Source organism: Temnothorax longispinosus, chromosome 7 (genome assembly GCF_030848805.1).
Source record: "Temnothorax longispinosus isolate EJ_2023e chromosome 7, Tlon_JGU_v1, whole genome shotgun sequence".
Lineage (NCBI taxonomy): Eukaryota > Metazoa > Arthropoda > Insecta > Hymenoptera > Formicidae > Temnothorax > Temnothorax longispinosus.
Window position 1 is genome coordinate 13,361,651 of NC_092364.1, and position 23,026 is coordinate 13,384,676.

The 23,026-nt window shown below is 32.6% G+C and overlaps 3 protein-coding genes across 4 annotated transcripts in view; all 3 read right to left on the reverse strand.

The window, feature by feature from the left end:
- Positions 1-4,331, reverse strand: part of LOC139816445 (peptidoglycan-recognition protein LC-like) — a 71,669-nt gene extending 67,338 nt beyond the window's left edge. Inside the window, exons 1-3 of one of the 2 annotated variants that reach the window (XM_071783938.1) lie at positions 4,180-4,331; positions 3,487-4,033; positions 1,265-1,865 (exon numbers count right to left, since the gene is read on the reverse strand). In XM_071783938.1, the coding sequence (XP_071640039.1) occupies positions 1,265-1,862 (598 nt within the window). In that variant the 5' untranslated portion in view covers positions 1,863-1,865; positions 3,487-4,033; positions 4,180-4,331. Of the gene's footprint in view, positions 1-1,264; positions 1,866-3,476; positions 4,034-4,179 lie in introns of both variants that reach the window. The other variant, XM_071783939.1, reaches the window with a different exon arrangement.
- A 5,508-nt stretch (positions 4,332-9,839) lies between these two features.
- On the reverse strand, positions 9,840-11,663 carry LOC139816992 (peptidoglycan-recognition protein SD-like). The gene is made up of 3 exons (XM_071784810.1): positions 11,639-11,663; positions 10,903-11,144; positions 9,840-10,433 (listed from the first exon to the last, which is right to left on the reverse strand). The coding sequence occupies exons 1-3, from the start codon at positions 11,661-11,663 to the stop codon at positions 9,924-9,926; spliced, it is 777 nt and encodes a 258-aa protein (XP_071640911.1). The 3' UTR covers positions 9,840-9,923.
- Positions 11,664-13,413: 1,750 nt separating this feature from the next.
- On the reverse strand, positions 13,414-18,297 carry LOC139816448 (peptidoglycan-recognition protein SD-like). Its single transcript, XM_071783954.1, has 4 exons — positions 18,116-18,297; positions 17,775-17,827; positions 15,665-15,817; positions 13,414-14,951 (listed from the first exon to the last, which is right to left on the reverse strand). The coding sequence occupies exons 2-4, from the start codon at positions 17,797-17,799 to the stop codon at positions 14,431-14,433; spliced, it is 699 nt and encodes a 232-aa protein (XP_071640055.1). The 5' UTR covers positions 17,800-17,827; positions 18,116-18,297; the 3' UTR covers positions 13,414-14,430.
- Between the last annotated feature and the right edge of the window lie 4,729 nt (positions 18,298-23,026).

Genomic DNA, 23,026 nt, shown 5'->3' on the forward strand with positions numbered 1-23,026 from the left:
GACACATTAGTGAAATGGCTTTTAAAAATTGTTGCAGCCTAGCTGGCTCTGATGATAACATTATTATTACATTTTACATAAGAGAAAAAAATTATCGAAGCTATTTCGAGATAGATATAGATCATCGATTCTTATCGCATTTATTTATAATAATTAGCCATTAATACATAACGATATTTATCCGCTTTTATATTTGCTACTTTTCGATTATATCTTAAATAGAACTATCAGTACTACCCAATATAATTAATCAAATCGACGTCAATGCGTCGATGAATAAATTATGTCGAACACTGTTTGATAATTTTATCATCTCTGTCTTTTAGCATTGTCTTTAATTAAGTAATTACTTAATATTTCTATAAGAAAATATTTCTATAAGATTTCTATATCATTCAACCAATTTTACATTGAATTACATATATACCTACATATATACATATATTGTGCTTTCCCTCTTTCGACTTTGCACTAATTTGATATGGAGTTAAATAAAAAACAATAAAAATTTTACAAAAATATTTGCAATTATTTAATTAACATAAAAACAATTATAATGAGGTCAAAGATGACAAAGATATCAATCAATATTTGATATCGATTGTTTATCAATACATTGACATCGAATTGACGTCGATTCGACTAATCATTTCTGGCTGGATACGTAAGCAACACAAAATGTGTTGAAATGTTTACCATGTAAATCAAAGAGAATTTAATTCTATGAATTTATCAGATTAAGATATGTCGATCACGCCTTCATCGATACACTTCATCGATTACGAAAATCAGTGCCCGCGAGTAATCATTATTACGTTTTACTGATAAATTTAAAATTTAGGACGAATATTGATTTTTCCTACAATATATTTAGATACTGAAGATATTTACAACATACACTTTCAAAATAATTTAAAGCTATAGCTTAGCTTATAGAGCTTGAAAGTATATTTTCTTTATGAGAAAAGATATTAGAGTTTTGTGGCGATAATATTGATAAAAAGTATTTACACCATAATATTTAATTGATGGCTTTGTACATTATAATTGAATTTAGTGGATCGCGATTTATAATTTCTTATATCAAACTGTATCCTGTTGTTATTCTAAGATCCAGGAAATTAAGAGAGATCTATCCTTATTAGTTATCCAACTACTTTGTAATTAAACACATCTGTACTTTGGGAAAAAAAGACAAGTGTAGATCAAAACTAAAAACAACGGGCCTAAACAATCTATTACGCTGCACAAGATTGCCCATTACCTTTATTTAATTCAGTATTTTGCGGAAAAATGGATTCGTTTGGGGCTCCGTTGTCCTTACTCGTCGACAAATCCGAGATATCGATGTCGCAGGCGCGGCTGGAGTCGAGTTTACTCGCATCCTGAATCGGAATGGGATTCGTATAAACGAATTGCTTTATGGTAACCGGACCCTGGTAGAAGGTCTTGTTACCCAGATGCACATTCGTCGAGTTCTTTACACAAACGTCGCCGAAATTTGACGGATCGGCGTTCGGCAGAACGACATCGCCATTCGGAGTGGCGACCGCTTGATGTTGCTGGACGATGGTCGACGACACCGACTGACTCGCGATCCAACCACCGCCTTCTTCGACATCCGTCTCCTCTTCTTCATCATCGTCGTCTACGTCACTGCACTGCGTAGAGAAATCTCCAACGCTACCATTACCCGGAGCGACGACCGCGGTTTCCCTCGCCGAACTCCCAGCCTCGCCGCGAAACCTGTCGACCGCGTGACACTCGGCAGACACAACAGCACCGTTCACCTGCTCCTTTTGACACTGGTGATTATCGTCAAGCGTTTGCTGCTGCTGTTGCACCAATGTCACCATACCCATGCGCTACGTGTAGTTAAATAATTCACCTTCTTTACTTCGGATATATCTTAAAATGCGATATACCGCATGCAGCAGAATGCGCTCGTCGAGAAACAGCTGTAGAGTCTCTTTGTCAGGTCGCTACGAGATGCTTTCACTTCCATTAAAATATAAATGTGCGGTTTAATTCTTTGTCTTTTAATTTGTTCTCTCTTTTCAGATAACAAAGAAAGATCAGTTTAAAAACGTGATTATTTCGTTTAAATTGAAGAATTTGTTTAGTTAAAAAAAATTACTACGTTTTCGAGTTTTCCTTGTAAGATTTACGAAAAAAACTGATTGTGAGAATAGGTTTTGAATCATACTTATGATTGACTAATTGGTGAAACCGGTCATTATAGTATTGTTGAATAAAATCATCGAGGAATGTAACAAACTCGTTCTAATCGACGCTGCTGGCTGTGCTTGTTGGGACCTTGTTTTACACAGCAATAGAGTGCTTTAATCAAGGAAATTATGTTAACAAAACGTAATGCGCGAATCAACAAAATTAGTGATCGGGGAGCAATTTCTGCGATATAAGCGGCAATGATAAGAAACTTAAATGAATAGATTAAAAATAAAATTTAATAAGTTTCAAATACTAACTAATATGGCAAAATTCAAACTTCCTCCGTTAATTGAACAAAATTCCAACGTTATGTATGCTGCATACGGTATAAATCGCATTTATGCATTTTACACGTTGCGGATATTTATTAATCATTGTAAATTTGATACAAATTATATGCGTATATTAAAGACGTTCGGTGTTGCTGATTTAGTAAATAAATTCTTTATAATGTCTAAGAATCATACTGTTTTGGTGAATTATGGTATCATCAGGAATTCTTATATAAATACGGACATCATTAATGTACGCCATTATACGCTCTTTTTGCATCAAATTTTTTACGTTGTTATTTTAAAAATAATCGCGATTAATGCAAAATGTTCCGATAAAATATTCTTCTATATATATACCCCGTATTAATATAATATTATTTGAACTCCGTTTTTACAAATTATGGATATTTACGCCGATCACAATCGGACATGTCTCGAATAGAATGTATGTAATAAAAGAACGGCGAAGAGAAAATGATGAGTATGTTTCATAAGAAGCAGAATACCTACAACGAATTGATATTTTCGTAAACAAATTATGGACATCAATTATACTAGCATAAACTGAACGTCGCAACATCATATCTTCGCCGTTCAAAATATTTTACTGCGGAATAAGTTGCGTTCAATCTGGCCGATCAATCGTATCTCGCTTATCTATATCACAGTAGCAAATTTTTAATTAATCATGGCGTCACTCTTGCTCAGGTAAAGTTATCCTCCGATCGCAGCAAATATAACAGTTCGTCACGCCTTAGCTTGACAAATTGCAACAACTGTAAAAACGAAGTTTATCATAAAAATACATATTTTAACGTGCGTTTTATTTGAATCGAGAACTCATAAGTAAAATGAAAGACAAGCTCGATTGGGAAACATATCACTCGTGATCATCAGTATTTCAAATCGGCGTAGTCGGTCGGCAACAATCCGCACTATCCGCTAAATTAAGTATCGACTGACTCATACTTGGGATTACCTCGTACAAATCATCGTTCGTGCTGGCGGCCGTCACTTTGACAACACTAAATTCACCATCGATCTACAACCTGGTGCCGTCATCGTGGAAAACGCTTCGTGGAAAAGAAAACTTCATTCTATCTGGCCCTAACACGACGTTGATACCACTTGCAGTTGGAGGATGCACTGTCCCGCGGGAACAAAGTACTTACAATCCGAACAAAAGCGGACTCTAGTTCAAGCCACTATCGGTTATTTTCGTTGATCCTACGACACTGTCAGATAGATACTGGCCTCAGCGATGACGCCACACGGCTACCGAAGGACGACGCGCCTTGGAGGTGGAATCGTGGACAGCGCTTGTTCTCGCTCGCGAATAGCAAAGCGAGAAAAATAACAGAAAAGCGGAGTCCAGGAACTGGTATAGCGTGCACGATATTCTCTTTCGCACAATAGATATTTCCGTATTTCATTTGAATGCTAACGCCTTGAATTCCTCTGTGCTGATGATACTATACGTGGATGGCACTGCGGTCACTGCGGTCGCATCTCAATCTACGTCACTGCTGCGTATTAAAATGACGTTATCATAAATATAAATCCGAGAATATGTTGTACATATAATATATAAGTATATTTCGGAAGTGCGCGACGCTCGTTTTTATTGAAAAGAATGGATTTTGCAGTTGCAAGCCACTTGTTAAGCACTTACTGACAAACGAACTGCCGATGAAACCAAAGCACGCGTAATGACAGCATTATCTCCGTTCAATTCGACACAGAACAGACTACTGTTGCGTTGTCGAACGTGCTCGGAAATCGTTGGCCCCACTCTTTGCCTCTTTCTCTCAACTACAACGTTGACGACATAGTTGCGGCGTGCATGTATATGTGCGATAACATCGCTTTACACGATTTTTAGTTTTTTCTGTGGAGCCGAATGGTATCTTTATTTCTATGACAGGAGATTTCTAACACCAGTAGCGCACATGAAACATCTATATTATTCCTATTATATAATGTTTTGCAATTAGAGACGATAGATTAGTGTTTCGCGCTAATTTTATCATGATTATTTGCCTTGAATTAAGAGGCTGTGTATTTAAGACGGAGCTAAAAGTTTTGTAGAGAAGAACTTTCTACAAACTTATAATCATGCAGTTATGTGTATATTTGTATAATTATATCTTAAAATCAAATAGACAATGTTTTAAGAGACAATTTTTTATATCTTTAAAAAAAATTAGTAGCATGAAGCATGATAATATGCCAGATTCTTTTGGATACAATGACATTATATGAATTGAAATGAATTTAACATGCCAAGATGTCAATATGTGTTTTACTTGGATATAATATTTTATTTAATAAAATAGTATTATTTAAATAAATATAAAATATTATATTTGATATAATAATATTCTACATTCATAGTATTCAACACATATTCAACATAATTATATTAAATCGACAGTAAATGAAAACATGTGATTAAAAACTTGATGACAATGTTTTCGCAATACTAATAAAAATATTACATATGATAAATGCGCGAATACATACATAAGATGATAATTCCTTAATCAAAATGCCTTCCTTTATGCTATCGCATTTATAGATAGAAACTTTAATATCGTAATGCTATCAGCGTCGAGTTTAAATTAGCAGATTGTTGTATTAATGATATAATAATACGTATGTAAAGCTATGTGACGAAAAATATCATATAATCAGAAAATAAATCGGAAACGTTGATTAAGTTTTTTTTTCGGAGAAATTAATTTTTGAAACTGGGAAAAGTATTTTTAAGACACAAATAAATAATATATTTGTTTTATTTGCTTATAAGATATATAGGTTTTTATATGCAGAATGCAAGATTTATATGGTGATTTCGGTTTGAAAGCTTTTGAGCGATTGAAACTTATTTACACTTTGATATCGTATGTATTTTACACACATGTATTCGTGACTAAAAGCATATTCGTGCATGTTTTACTGATATACTTTGTTAAAGATTATTACATATGTATACATGGGTATGCAAATGCAATCGAGATTTACCTCCTACGATAGCTTCTGAGAATCTTAATCACGAAAATAATTGGAACACAGCGATAAAGTCGTGTTTCCCGGAATATAGATCTCGAATGTAGTTAATGTAGTTATATTAATTTTTTAATTTACCGAAGACTCTATAAAGAAGATAAAACTGAAAATAAATTAACAATAGTTGATAATTGTAAGAAAAGGAGTATTATCATCAATCTTAATTATTTTACTCTTGACTATTTTATTTAAGTACCGTCTAAGTTCCGATATCAATTCTTAACAGTATCACTTAACATATTTCAGTATTATTATTTATTCAGTAAATATTTATTATTAAATATTTATTATTAAATAGTTATTTACTGATACACTGATGAAGACTGACAATGAGTCGAAACGTTCGGTTATGTACAATGTTTAATCTCTTATTTTTTATTATTAAATAAATTAATATTTAAAACTTAAGTTTATTAAGCTCGTCCTTGGCTTAGCAAACTTAGCTTATTGTTTAGCTTGTAATGAGAGAATTAATTTTATTTAATTTAAAATATTAATGTCAGTCTTATCTTTGACATTAATATCAATTATGTCTTTTCATATATAGCAAATTACTTGAATAACGATAATAATCTGTCAATTATCTTTCTTGTTATATGTTATATGTTATAATATAGATTGATTGATATATTAATATCAATACTGATTTGTAATTATATTTAATAAGAGTATTCCATGCTTAAGATTAGGATAAGAATTGTGTTCTTCTTTTCAATTAAATGTAAAATAAAGTTTTATCTCTATTATCTTTAAATCAGATCTTTTTGTATATTATTTTTATTACTCAATTATTAAAAAATAATATTTGTACTTGAAGATAAAAACAATAATTTATTATGGAGACTACGTATTAAAAAATCATGAGCGTACAAAATAAATTTTCCAGAAACATTTCTGTTTGTCTAATTAACTATTTTTGAAAAAATAAATAATAATGATATTTTAATAGATGAATAGAGCAAAAAAGAATATCGCTAACTACAATACTATTAATATATGAAGCAATAATTGCACGAAATATATTTTTAATAAATTATTTTATTGCAGTCGCGTTTTGTACACACTCCAATTTGATACTAGTTATCTTCTTCAAAATTATTATTTTCTCATATGCTTGATACATATATATGTATAGTCCGACAGATTATTCATTTATAAGGTGCAATAAATAGCAAAAGACACCAAATGTTATTAAGAAATTTAATATCACGTCATAATTTACACTTTTAATAAGTGTATAAAAGGTTTTGCTCTAGCAATACATCCTAATTATGAAATTACATGACATGAAAATAGGAATATCATTAGACTATTATTTATTAGATTTTTTGTTTACACTTTCTTTTAATTTGTTTTGAAATTATGTGAATATTTTTACGTACAATATATTTAATTTAAAAAATATATATTTACACCAATCTGGAAAAAAAGATACATATTATTTATCAAGCGACGCAGTAGCATCGTGACGCCAAGTACGTAAAAAAATGGCTTGTAATTTGACTGACCGCGTTGTTGCCTACATTCAGGGGCATATGACCGCGGCGCGGCGCGGCGCTACCAAATAACGTTACCGAATATTCATTTTATGCGTATAACGTTAATACAAGCTTTCGGTTGCGACTAGTCTGAAAAAGATTGGTACAGTCAATCCTGAGATCTCAAAATCTCGACGTAAGACAAATGTAAATCTCAAAAAATAACATCTTTTAAAATACTACATATGTTTTATTAATAAATTTTTATTTTATTTTTCTGTGACTTGTGATTTTAGGCAAATTCTAGATCATATAAAACCCAAAATCAAAATAAAGCATAGAAACTTGGCGTGCCCGGGTCGCATTTAAAATACTTACACACATTTCTATAAAATCTAAATTTACTTCTTTTATATTTTATATAATAATTTGCAATTTTTTATTTTAATTTTAATTACATGCAATAATATCAATGATATATATAATTTGATACAATAGAAATATTATGTGTGTTTTATAATATTTAAATATATATGTAAATTGCGATTATATATCAGAGGACTAATGATATATTGTTATTATGCTCGAGCCAAACTTCCGCGCACTCACACGCGCGACCGCGTTTGCGCATTCTCGGACCCGCGGAGGAATGAAAAACACCAAGTTTCCATACACTGAGCAAAAAAGCTGTTGCTTCAATTAAAGTGGTATCAGGGGGTGCCAAAACATAAGTAGTTTATTCAATTGTATTTATATTAGACCCAATATCTGGATTATTAAACCAATAATTTAATTATTGGTCCACTCAAATTGTTGTGTTAATTTAACATAATATGGATGTGTTAAATGGTAACATCGATGCTATGTTAAAATATTTCAACAGAAAGGAAATGTAATTCTGATCGTAATTTGAGGTTAATTTTGTATAACAATTAACATAACTTTTATGTTGAAGTTAAGATTGTAAGATAAAATCAACACTCTTTTTCTGTAAATTTTAACACATTTAATAAATACGTTTAAATTATGTTACTTTAACATATTTTTAAAATTATTTTAATAATTTTATATTTGTTAAGTTCAATTAACATAGCAGGCATATGTTGTGTAAACTGTAAATCTACAATATGTATGCGTTGATTATTTTACACATAAATTTTAACACGGACTTTTCTTAACAAAACTAAAAAAAAATTCCCACAGTGTATGAAATTTGATCATAAAATGTCAAACCTTTTGTACCTTCAACATTCAATATATATATATATGACTAGATTTTGAGCCCGCGTTTCGCGCGGGCTCAAAATCTATTCCTTTCTCCTCAAACTCACTCATTAATTAAGAGCACCAATAGAACCCCATAAAACCCAATTTTCAACCCCATAGTAGCCATTTCCATAAAATTAGTAACCTTTTGGTACCAATTTCATCAAAATCATCAACAAAAAATTAGAAAAATTTTGGCACCGATTTTAAATTCCATCGATCCATTAATAAAAAATTATCCATTAATGAAAAATTAAATTTATCCTCCAAAAATTAAAAAAAAATTTGGCACTGGTTTTAAGAAAATCGGTTAATTAATACTTATTATTTCTCGAAATTGGAATAATTTCCAAACTGGTTTCCAAAAAATTGGTAACAAAAAATTATCCATAAAAAAAATTTAGTTTGATATCTCAAAGTTTGCGGAAATTGGAACAATCACGTACACTTTTTTAAAACAGAAATCGGAAACCCTTTTATTATTAACAATTTTTCTAATTTTGTTACATTCTTTAGTTCTTTGCAAAACGAAACATTTTCCAGATGAACAATTACCCTCGGTCGATGAGTCTGGATTTTCCGATGGGACCGATATGGTCGGTGCGGGCCCGGGCGGTGCTGGCGGTACGTCCGGATGATGAGTGAAATGTACAGTTGTGGGCACTACAATAGCTAGAAGTATTAAAGTTAAAACCCACGATAAAGCCACACGTTTCCACATCCAGAGCCATTGCGGTCGTGACGTCACTAGAATAATTATAAATTGCTGTATTAGAACAATTTGTTTACGAGCTACTTACTTAACTCATTAACTGCTTTAGACCAGAATACTTGCGCGACGATATCGCTCGTCAAACGCTTTAAAAAGTCTTTTTTATATTAATATTTAAGGTAAAAGGAGAAGTAAAAGGAAAAAATGTGTATAAAGAAAAAATACTAATTTATTTGAATTGTTTTTTTGTGTGATAAATCCGAAAGTATGGAACAACACAAAGGACAACATTACAATGCTTATGACTTGACTTCTGAGTTTCCTTAACAAACGAGTTAACTCGTCCAAAACGGGCAATATCGTCGCACGAGTATTTCTTATCCAAAGCAGTTAATGAATTAATAATATCGTTTAAAATTTATGCACGATTATTACGTCGAAAAGAGGGTGTGTACAAAATGAATATTATATATATATATATATATATATATATATATATATATATAAATAAAACAAAGTCGGGTTAGTTACACCATTTATAACTCAAGAACGGCTGGACCGAATTTTTACCACAAGTATATAAAATAGGGGTAGATTTTTCCGGGGAGTGCTATAGAGTGTGTAGTTTTTCGTTACCGATTTTCTGGAAACCGATTTTTTTAATTCTTACGGGTGGTGAAAAAAAAAGACCGGGGCGAAGCCCGGGTAACCAGCTAGTAATTATTATAAAGTCCCTCGCGAAAAGCGTTATAATTCTCATTTAATATCACTTTTCAGTTATTCTATTCACAATCGAGTAAACAAATTGCGGATGATTTAAAGGAAAAAAGGAAATGTGAATATTTTCAGACATTGTATTTCATTCACTAGTTGAACTGTCAAGTTATCGAGTCATGGCTGGGGTGACCAATGGGGCCAGTTTTTAATTTCATTATATAAGGCATCTCCAGGACTCAGAGTTTTCGAAACTTGTCGGTGACCTAACAGTTTATAGTCGGGCGCAATCTTTCCGGCTTCGACGCCGAGCTCTATGATCTTTTGCGCGGCACGTAATTGCGGTTCGGGCGGTACAACAGAATCGAATGTACCTATGAAGGAAATGCCGATACTCTTGCTGTTGAAACTGATAGAATGGGCACCGACATAATCACAGCTTCTGCCAACGTATGCAAGGCCGTCGCCGCCGACGAGGAAATTGTAGGCGATATCCGACAACATTCCAGATTCGATATGGAAAATCTGAAGAAATCTGACGTGGAATGTACACTGCGATTGCGTGGTACAGAAATCCGTCGCGGTGTGACTAATAATTACATATGGTACTGGCAGCTTCAGTTTTGTCAGGGGTTCTGAAGGCGGCTGTGCACCCCATTCGTCCCTCTCGACAAAGCGTCCCGAAGTCTCTGTTCCATTATTGTCTGAAAGTCATGAAAATATAGTACATATCGTACAAAAGGTTCAATTAAGATATACCATATACAGACAAATTAATTAAAAGCTCTTTAATTTAATACCAAATGTGACAATCTTAATCGGATGCATACACCAATTTTAGTATTAAATTCTAGAACATTACTGTAAAGACTTTTTAATCCTACTGACTACCATTTTTAATTATCATGACAATACGACCATTGATTGGATTAATTAATCATCAAGATGTTCTGACCATGGGTTTTGGGCCTTTTGATGTAATTGGGCCAAATTAATGTAATTTGGATGCTTATATACATATACAATATAGATGACTCATAGAAAATAGAAAAGACACGCTTTTAAGTAGACGAATAAATAGAAATACAGAGAGTGCAAGATTATACAGAATTTAAGTTTGCAATCGTGATAAGATAACATTTGCCTCGTGTCGCACTTGCAAAACGAAAAGTTTTCCAGATGTACAATTACCCTCGATCGATGAGTCTGAAATTTCCGGAGGGATCGGTGCGTCCGGATGATGAATGAGGTATACAGTTCTGGGCACTACAATAGGTAGAAGTATTGAAGCTAGAACGCACGATAAAGCCATACGTTTCCACGTCCAGAGCCATTGCGGTCGTGACGTCACTAGAATAATTATAAATTGTTGTATTAGAACAATTTGTTTACGAGCTACTTAATATTGTTTGATGAAATTTATATACGATTATTACGGGAAGCTGGTGTGTATATGAAAGGAATATTATAATTACATAAAGCCCCTCACGTAAAACGTTATAATTCTTGTTTGATATCACTATTTTCTGTTATTCTATTCACAATCGAATAAACATTTTGTGGCATACAATATCTCACCAATCTATGCCAGAATAGCATAACATGCTCTTTTATACTTGCTTCAATTTTTGTGGCGTGACTAAAGTGTAACAATTTTCAATCTAGATCTAGAATACCAACGATGATAAAACTATATTCTGGAATAGTTGTGATAAGACCATAAGTTAAAGGATTTAATAATATTCGACATTACATATCGGCTGTTCTTCCAAAAACGTCGTGCTCTGATTTAGGCCAGAGCTTTTAAACAATAGGATTTGCATTTATTTAATAATAAAATGCATGTGACAAAAAAATGGTGAAAAGAGTAACTTTTGCTCAGATAAAATTACTTATTACATCTTGGAGCAGAGTCATGTCTTATCTTGACAAATTACAACATCAACTGTAAAAACAAAGTTTATCTGAAAAATACGTATTTTACACACTTTATTTAGACCATGGAGAACAACAGCGACGAGCTCGACCGAGGACCATCACTCGTGATCAGTATCTCAAATCGGCGCAGCCGGTTCGTTAAATTAAGGATTGACTGACTCATACTTAGGATTACCTCGCACAAATCATCGTGCGATCACTTTATCAACATTAAATTTACAATCAATCTATAATGACTATAATGACGCTTATCGTTATCGTGGAAAGTGCTTCGCGGAAAGAAAAACTTTGTTCGATCTTACCCTAATGGTTTTTGACACGTCGTTGACACCACCTGCTGTTAGAGGATGCATTGCAACGTCCTGGGAACGAAGTACGATCCGAACAAAAGCGGACTCGGATCAAGCAAACTCTACCGGTTATCTTTGTTAATTTTACGACACTGTCAGTCAGAGAGATACTGGCTTCAGCAATGACGACACGTTGGTCATTGCTTAAAGTGGAAAACGCTCGTTCTCGCTCGCGAGAAGCACAACAATAATATTCTCCTGTTTATATTTGAATGATAACACCTAATGAGATTCCCGTGCTGATAGGTATGTATCTTCTCAAACAGGATTTCTGATAACGAGATAAAAAATATTTTTGACGTGTTTAACCCTTAAATGCCACACCTCTCAAGAATCTCGTAAATGACATGAGGGGTCTAAAAGACCCCAGCATGAAAAATGTCTCCTTACTTATTGATTTTTTTATCTTTAGTTATAAAAATTTTTTCAATGTTGTTCAAGACTTAGAAAAGAGAATAAAATGCTTATATTGTTAAAATTTTAATTTCAACATAGTATAAAAAATTAAGTAAACTGAGTACTGCTAAGTGTACAAACGGGTAGGTCAATCACTCAACTATCATCAATGGGAGTATGAGCTCCATTTTTGGTAAGAACATTTGAAAATATATCATTGTAAAGGGTCTGGGGTCCGCTGGACCCTAGAAGGCATTTAAGGGTTAATGTAATCACAACCTGAAGCAGTATAAAAATAAAACAATATTAAGATTAAACAATAATTCCTATTCTTCTTTGTCGAATGAAATAAGATTGACTTAATATCTTGAGACAAGAGTAACATATATAAATTCAAGCTTATATATTCTTGCGTTTAGACTAAGGCTGTATTCTGATATTTATTGGGTACTTTCCATTTACTGACACAAGTCGACACAAGTTTCGTTCTGTCTTTGTTACTCATTAAATGCCAAGAAAGGTACAACGACACGTTTATGTCGATTTGTGTCACTAAATGGAAAGCACCTATTGTCAGCTTTAATAACTGATGATATCAACATCGAGTTCAAATGCATTGTTGTATCAATTTAATTATAGAAAATATATGTATAAAGATATGACCAATAATATAATCAGAATATAATCATATAAATCGAAAGCGTAAAGTAAGTTTTCTTTTCGGGAAAATTGATTTTAGAAACTGGAAAAAATATTTTTAAAACATAAATAAATAATATGTTCGTTCTATTTGCTTATAAAATAGTTATTTATGTACGGAATGCAAAAGGCTTATGGTAATTTCGGTTTAAAAGCTATTGAGCAGAGATTAAAACATATTTGCATTTTGATATTGTATGTTTATTTTACATATATGTAATAATGATTAAAAGTATATATATATATATATATATATATATATATATATTTATGTGCATGCTTTATGTACTTTATTACAAATTATACATATGTATGTGAGTATACAAGTGTAATCGAGATTTACCTCTCGTGATGACTTCTGAGAATTTAATCGCGAAAGCGATTGGAGCACAGATAAAATCGTTTCTCGGAATATACATCTCGATAGTAGTTATATTGATACAGATCGAAGCTAATTACAAATTAATTACGTAATTACCAATTTTGTTATGAGATTCGACCAGTGCAATGTCTTTTGTATCTTCAACACTCAATATTTTTTTATATACAGTATTTTCTTCTTTTATTCACTAATTTGCTTGTTCTAATTAAATTTATTGATACCACAAAATCTGCAAAAACTGTTTTTTTTTGTCATTTTATTGTATTCGAAAAAAAAGATTTTTATACTCGGAACGGGAATAATAGACCCGCGATATTTTCAGTTAACTGTTATCTGTACATGTTGGAATCATATCTAACTGACATAGACAGATGACAACTGCAGATTTAAAGGAAATAGGATGTGAATATTTTTAGACATGGTATTTCATTCACACGTTAAGGCTCCTATTCACTTACTGCAGTCATCTTGAATTGATAACGTCAAAAACGAGAAAAATATTATGAAAATTCTTGCGACGTACATTAGTAAAAATGTTTTTCAATAAGATAGCGTTTGTAATCGATAGAATAGACTTGTAAGATATATCAAAAACTTCTTTTTTGTTTGGATAATTCACGTATGTCGAATTAAAACAATGCCTAATCAAGGATGAAAACAAGCCGTTTAGCAGCTGCCGAATTGAAATAAAAATATTTGCTTTTACATATTAAATTATAACAAAATAGTAGTCTTCGGTATATTTTAACACTACGACAATTATTTTAAATAAAAAAACACTACGTTGAAACGAAAAATACGCTGTAGGTCGCAAAACTAATTCAGTTTTTTAATGTTATTTTTCGCACCTTTTAGTTCACAAGCCAGATATTTGTATATTGTCAACGCGGACTTTTGGCAATCGAGCTAGCAGGAACCTTTATCTGGGCTCGGATGACCAATGAGGCCACTTTATAATTTCATTATATAAGGCATCTCCAGGACTGTCAGTCCTGGGCACAACTTGTCGTTGACCTAACAGTTTATAGTCAAGCGCAATTTTTCCGTTTCCTACGCCGAACTTTATGAGCTCTTTCGCGGCATTTAATTGCGTTTCCGGCGGTACAAACGAAGTGAAATCACCGATGAACGCAATACTGATACTTATGCGCTTATAGAAATAAGAGTGGGCACCGGTTTGATTCCAGCTTCTGCCAACATATGCGAGGCCGTCGCCTCCGACAAGGAAATTGTAGGCGATATCCACTAAATCTTTTTTATCCTGCATAATTCTTAATTCGTTTGCACACTCTACGTAATTGGTGCAAAAATTTGACGCGGTGTGACAAATAATTACATGTGATACTGGCAGTTTCACTTTTCCTAGGGGTCTCCAAGGCGGCCGTGCAAACCATTTGTCCCTGTCGACAATGCATAACGGAGTTTCTGCTTCGTTACTACCTGCAAGTCATGAAAATAAAGTACATATCGTACAAAAAGTTTAAGATATACCATGCAGACAAATTAATTAAAAGCTCTTTAATTTAACACAGAATGTGACAATCTTAATCGGATACATACGCCAATTTTAGCATTGAAATCTAGAACATTACTGTAAAGATTTTTTAATCGACCCTACTAACTATCATTTTTAATTGTCATGAAAATACGATTATTAGTTTTAATCAATTAATCATCAAGACGTTTAGACTATGGGTTTAGGGCCTTCCAAATTGATGTAATTTGGATGCTTATAAATATACATTTAATTTATTGCGAAATATACCTCAGTCAGGTTAGACAAACCAATGGTCCCATAATTGAAACGTCTTGACGATTAATTGATCAAAACCAATGGTCGTATTATCATGACGATTAAAATTGATAGTCAGTATAGGGTCGATTAAAAAATCTTTACTGTTAATTGTTCACTGGCAAAGTAAATGTTACTATTCGGCTAGAATATTACTCTTATATACATATATGACAATGCAAAGTGTTTTGAAATATTAATATAATATATGTAACTCATGGAAAATAAAAAAGATACACTTTTAAGTAGATGAATAAATGGAGTAAATACAAATACAGAATTTAAATTTGCAATTGCAATAAGATAACATTTGCCTCGTATTGCGCTTGCAAAACGAAAAATTTTCCAGATGTACAATTACCTTCGATCGATGAGTCTGAAATTTCCCAAGGGACCCGTGCGTCCTGATGATGAGTGAAATATTCATTTATGGGCACTACAGTAGGTAGAAATATTGAAACTAGAACGCACGATAAAGCTACATGTTTCCAGAGCCATTGCGGTCGAGACGTCACTAGAATAATTATAAATTGTTGCATTAGAATGATTTGTTTACGAGCTACTTAATATTGTTTGATGAAGTTCATGCACGATTATTACGTCGGAAAGCGGGTGTGTACGAAAGAAATATTATAATTATACCCGGGAAAAAATGATTATATTTACTTAGATCAAAGTATAGATCTGAATTATCAGATATGATCAGATCTGCATTTTTTGTCTATAACTAATCAGATCTGTGCTGATCTGGGTCAGATCTCAGGTAGCACATATTCGTTTCAGAAACGTTTAAGAAATGTTTATTTGAAACGTTTTATAACCGGTTTAAAAACATTCTTTTGCTTTATCTAGTAAAAGATAAAAAAAAAAACGTTTTTTAAACTCTGTTTCTTTATATACGTCGTAGCAATCATTCATCCGAGTATAGTACCGCACCCTCGTTGCTTGACTTTGATGATCGAGTGGACAAATTACGATCTTCTGACTCGAATCTGACGCTTCCTTTTTACCTGTACTTGTCTATAACACATCTTTAATGTGTTCAGAAATCTTGTAATGATATATTAACTGGCAAATATTAAAAATAAAATAAAAAAAAATTTATATACAATGAATATTAATAATATTAATTAATATTTACTAACGCTAATTATTATTAATTAATATAATAATATTTATATTTATATTTATATTAATATAAGATTTGTATATTTAAAACAATATAATATATAAGAAAATATTAGTACCCCATATATATATAGTATTACGATCTGATTATGTACACATCTAAATAGATCTGATTGGACTTATTTTACGCATATATAATAAGTCTAACTAGATCTATTTAGATCGACATCTCATATCTAGTTAGATCTAATCAGATATAAAAATAGATCTGATTAGATGTAATGTGATCTGATTTGATATAATCATTTTTTCTAGAATTCCAAATAGATCTAAATAGATCTAGTTGGACCTATTATATACGCAATAAGTCTAAGTTAGATCTAATCAGATATAAAAATAGATCTGATCAGATATAATTTGACCTAAATTGATGTGATTATTTTTTCCCGGGATTATAATTCTTGTTTGATATCACTTTTCTGTTATTCTATTCACAATCGAGTAAACATTTTGCGGCAAATATTTTGCATACAATATCTCGCCAATCTATGCCAAAATAGCATAACACGTATGTACAGTAAAATAAAAGTGTCTTTTTTATACTTATAGCTTCAATTTTTGTGGCGCGATTAAAGTGCAGTACTTTTCAATCTGGAATATCAACGATGTTAAAACTATATTCTGGAATAGTTTGTGACAAGACCATAAGTCAAAGAAGTTAATGATATTCATTACATATCGGCTGTTCTTCCAAAAACGTCCATGCTCCGATTTAGGTCAGAGTTTGTAAACAATAGGATTTGCATTTATCTAATAATAACCCGGGAAAAAAAGATTATATATAATTATATATTATATATTATATATAAATATATATATGATTATATATATAATTATACAGGCGATTAAAATATATTTAAATATATATAATATGTCATATACAATTTGACATGATTTGAGTTTTTATAATTTATATATAAATTATATATAAAAAACATTTATCCACATAGATTATATATATAATTATATATAACCAATATAACCATATATAAACACAACACATGTGCATTATATATATTACACTTTTAAATTCGGATTATTCGATAGATGGCATCCGATAGGATCCGTTTCTCGTATTTAAATTTGACGAACAGTGGTATAAAAACGGTATGAAAAGACACGGCAGTGTCTCACGTCTCACGCCAAGCAGCGTCAAGTTATAATATATGGAATAAATCATTTCACTTTTGATTCTATAGCTTTTGAAAAAATATATATGAATAGAATGAGTGTGATAAAGGAATGGTGAAAAGAGTAACTTTTGCTCAGATAAAATTACTTACATCTTGGAGTAGAGCAGTTCGTCATGTCTTATCTTGACAAATTACAACATCAACTGTAAAAACAAAGTTTATCTTAAAAATACGTATTATACACATTTTATTTAAACAATGAAGGACAACAGCGACGAGCTCGACTGAGGACCATCACTCGTGATCAGTATCCCAAATCGGCGCAGCCGGTTCGTTAAATTAAGAATTGACTGACTCATACTTGGGATCAACAATCGAAATTTGTTCGTGCGATCACTTTACCAACACTAAATTGACAATCAATCTATAATGACATGGAGCCATTATCGTGGAAAGCGCTTCGCGGAAAGAAAAACTTCATTCGATCTTACCCTAATAGTTTTCGACACGTCGTTGACACCATCTGCTGTTAGAGGATGCAGCGTCCCGCGGGAACAGAGTACAATCCGTACAAGAGCGGATCAAGCCACTACCGGTTATCTTCGTTGATTTTACGACACTGTCAGTCAGACAGATACTGGCTTCTACAATGACGGCACGCGGCTGCCAAAGGAAGACGCGTCTTAAAGGTGGAATCGTGGGAAGCGCTCGTTCTTGCTCGCGAGAATCAAGACGATGAAAAGAGCAGAAAAGCGAAGACTATAAGAAACTGATAACCTGCACGATATTGCCTTCCGCATGATAGGTATTCCCCTGTTTATATTTGAACGATAACATCTGATAGGATTCCCGTGCTGATAGGTACGTGCCCTTTGAAACCGAATTTCTGATAACGAGACAAATACTCACATAGCAAAATATATCACCAAGATATCTGGAAGATATCTAAATAATAGAATATCTGATTGTGCAACACTTGTCGAGGTATCATGAGAATATCTGAGAGACATAAATCTGCAAGATTATAAAAAGCCATAATAACTTTATCCCAGATATGATATCTGATTCTGCATATACATATTTCGGATATCTATGCCTTATTTAAAAACAGATATGTTATATACAACTCAAATAGCAAGAAGAAAGAATTTTTTGTAAATTGTTGATTTATGAAATTAATTTTTTTTTGTATTTATTCTGTTATAAAATAATTCTTAAGAGTTCAAAAAAAATTTATTTTTATGTCACTAATTCTGAGTTTTTCTTCAGATATAAAAGAAGTTTTTTCACAAGAATTTGCAATAAATTTAAAATTATGCTTCGATACTATTCAAATATTTTGAATTTTGCCATTTCTGCATTGTATGATATCTCGGAGATATCGCGAAAAATATTACAGCCAAGTATCTCACAGGTTCGCCTCTTATCCTAGTAAGGATTTTTGCTTACAAGAAGGTACCTGGCGCATGTAGCTGCGTCACGGCAGCGCATGTTACTAGCGCTCGCCCGAGCAAAAATTTTCTAAGTTTCCTCGCGGCGTGTGGCTTTCCCCGGAACGAATCAGTACGGCGCCGGCGTCCAAGTTCTCTCGGACTTATTGCCCAAAGCGACGACCGCGATTTCCCTCGCCGAGCGCCCTGCAGTCTCGCCGGAAAATCTAGTCGACCACGTGACTCTCGGCAGACACAACAGTACCATTCACGTGGTCCTACTCTCTCTTACACTGATGATTACCGTCGAGCGCTTACTGTCCCTCACGGAAAAAAACTTGTAGTAACTATTGAAATGACAACTATTTGTAACTATTAGTGCACACTACTCAATAGTAATTTCGCGCACTGTTGGAATTCGCACTAGTATTGTTAAGTCCGCACTAGTACTCTCTACATGTTTCACTGAATAGTTATTCACCCGACATAAAAAAAATATTTATTTCGAAATTTTATTACTATTTTTAAACTAAATTTATTTCTTAAGATGCAGTCTATGATTATAAATATTTTTTCGTATTTGAAAAACACACTTACCTTGGTGGGATTCGAACTCGGGACCTCTGCATCGTGAGCCAACTGCCTTACGTGGTAGACTACTTCTTCATTTGATGTTAGCGTTATATATAGTCTACATATGTCATAACCAGCGCAAATATATAATTTTTCAAAAATTATCTCAAGAAACAAATTCAGTTAAAAAAGAATAATAAAATTTTGAATTGGATATATGATATAATATTTCTTAATGTCGGGTGAATGTCAGAAACCAGTGCCGGCTTATTATGAAATTTTGTGTTCGTAAATATATTTATGAAAAAAGTATATTTATAAAGTTAAAACATTCTTATCAAATCCTTACAAGGGCCTTATTAGACAAAAATAAAAAAACTTTTCTTATGGCATGCCTAATAAATAATGATCGGGACCTTATCCGGTTAGCCCTAATAAATAAGTATTTAAGAAGTTAAAACATCCTTATCAAATCCTTACAAGGGCCTCACTAGACAAAAATAAGGAAACCTAGGTATATATATATATATACCAATTAAACTTTCATGTGTGCATCCATGGCGGAAATATACTTCTGCACTATACAGAATGTGCACTATTTGGTTTAATATTGCAAACTTCTGCACACTATTAATTCGCACTGTTGAATGATTAGTATAACAGTGTATACTGTTACATTTTTGCACTAATGGCAGTAGTATCTACTGTTATTACATTCTAGTAAATAATTGCGTAGTGGACACTACTTATTACCAGTATTACAGTAAGCATTGCAGTAGTAATCACTGCTTATAATTATTGGCATTTAATAGTTACTATTATCATTTCAATAGTTACTATTAGCATTCCAATAGTTTTTTCCGTAAGGGGTTCTTGTTGCATCAATGCCACCATATCCATGCGCTACGCGAAAAATTTACCTTCTTTACATTGGAAACATCTTAAAATGCAATACGCCGTATGCAGCAGAATATGCTCATCGAGAAATAGCGGTAGAGTCTTTAGATATCTATATTCGTCAAGTCGCTACGAGATTTTTTCACCATTAGACTATAACAGTCTGTGATTTTTAATTCTTGATCTCTTCTTTCTCTCATATCAGATAACAAGGGAAAGATTTATACTAACAAAAACTGAACGTCGCAATATCATATCTTCGCCATTCAAAATATTTTACTGCGCAATAAGTTGCGTTCAATCTGGCTGATCAATCATATATATCTCTCGCTTATCTAAATCACAGCGGCTTATATAATTAGTGACGGCTTAATGGCGTAACTCTTATAATCAGTTAAAATTATTGACATTTTCCGATCGTAGCAAATATAACAGTTCGTCATGCCTTTATAGCTTGACAAATTACAATTACATTAACTGTAAAAACAAAGTTTATCATAAAAGTACATATTTTAACGTACATTTTATTTAAAAATCGAGAACTCGTAGATAAAATAAAGGACAAGCTCAATCGAGAAACATCACTCGTGATCTGTATTTCAAATTGGAGCAGCCAGTCGGCAACAATCCGCATTATCCGTTAAATTAAGGATTGACTGACTCATACTTATTGTTACCTCGCACAATTCATCGTTTGCGCTAGCGACGATTACTTTGCCGACAATAAATTTACCATCGATCTATGACGACATGCTGTTATGGTGAAAAATGCTTCGCGGAAAGAAAAACTTTATTTGATCTAGTTCTAACAGTTTTCGACACGTCATTGACACCACCTGCAGTTGGGGGATGCACCGTCCTGCGGGCACAAAATACAATCTGAACAAGAGCAGACTCCGACCAAGCCGCTATCGTTTATCTTCGTTGATTTTATGGCATTCGAACAGTCAATTAGATAGATACTGGATTTCAGCGATAAGGCCTCACGACTGCCGAAAAACGATGCACCTTGTAGGTGAAAAGCGCTCATTCTCATTTGCGAGAAGCATCGCGAGAAACAGAATAGTTGAGACCGGAAACATGAATAGCGTGCACAATATTCCCTTTCGTACAATAGGTATTCCCCTATTTAATTTGAATGATAACGCCTCGGATTTCTGGGCTGATACGTGAATGGCACCACGGTCATCAATGTCGCGCACCCAATCTATCTCTCTAAATCTGAAACAGTAAATAGTCAAGATATCAGTGTAAAGTATGCCACCGATTCGAATCAGTGGCATACTTTACACTGATGTCAGTGACTATTCACTGATTCAGATTTAGAGAGTGTACGTCACTGCTGCGTATTAAAATAGTTATCCGTATAAATATAAATCCGAGATTATGTTGTATAGATGTATATATATTTCGAAAGTGCGCGATACTCGTTTTCGAAAAGAATGGATTTTACGATTGCAAGCCAATTGTAGGCACTCACTAACAATCGAATTGCCGATGGAATCAAAGCACGAGTAATATGGCGACATTATCTCCGTTCAACCCGACAAGACAAACTGCTGTAGCGTTATCTTGTTAAACGTATTCAGAAATCTGTTGCCCCATTTTTCGCCTCTTTCTTTCAATCGCAACTGTTAACGACATAGCTGCGGCATGTAAGTAGGTACCCACACAGAGCATAACATCCAACAGATATTTAATGGATATCTAGATATCCAATGGATAGCCACTGGATATCTAGTTATCAATAAAATATCTGTTGGATGTTATGCTCTGTGTGAATATGTGCGATGACGTACGTATATAGTCTTACATGATTTTTAGTCTTTTCCGTGAAGCCGAATGGTCTTATATCTTCATTTTAATGGCTAATGATAGATTTTTAACACCAGTACGGCATATAAAAACATCTATATTATTTCTATTATATAATTTTTTGCAATTTAAGACAAAAGATTAGTGTTTCGCACTAATTATATCACGATTATTTGTCTCCCATTAAAGGTAGTGTATTTTAAAAAAATTTTGGAGCTAAGAGTTTTGTAGAGAAGATTTTTCTACATAGAACCAAACTTATGATGCAGTTATATGTATAATCATATGTCTTAAAACTAAATTTAAAAAGACAATATGTTTTAAGAAACAATTTTTTATATCTTTGAAAAAATTTAGTAGCTTAAACAGATAATATATCAGATTTTTTTTTATACGATAAGATTACATTAATTAAAACGAATTGAACATGTTAAGATGTCAATATAGTATGTGTTTTACTTTAATATAATATTTTATTTAATGACAATATTATTTAAATTATAATTTACATTTATTACGTAATCATTTGATTGGTTTTGACATTCCGCAATCGGAATGTCTTCCTTTATGCTATTGCATTTGTTAGATAGAAACTTTAATATTAAAATCGATAATATCAGCATCGATTTCAAATGCTTTGTTGTATCAGATTAATTATATATAGGAAATAATTATATATGTATAAAG

Coding starts and splice junctions, on each gene's coding strand:
- LOC139816448 (XM_071783954.1), bottom strand. CDS start 17,799: ATGACGAACTGCTCTACTCCAAGAT. Junction 15,818..17,774: donor GAACTGCTCTACTCCAAGAT/GTAAGTAATTTT, acceptor TAATTATTCTAG/TGACGTCTCGACCGCAATGG. Junction 14,952..15,664: donor TTCAGACTCATCGATCGAAG/GTAATTGTACAT, acceptor CATGACTTGCAG/GTAGTAACGAAGCAGAAACT.
- LOC139816992 (XM_071784810.1), bottom strand. CDS start 11,663: ATGACTCTGCTCCAAGATGTAATAA. Junction 11,145..11,638: donor TCTGCTCCAAGATGTAATAA/GTAATTTTATCT, acceptor AACAATATTAAG/TAGCTCGTAAACAAATTGTT. Junction 10,434..10,902: donor GAAAACTTTTCGTTTTGCAA/GTGCGACACGAG, acceptor AATGGAACAGAG/ACTTCGGGACGCTTTGTCGA.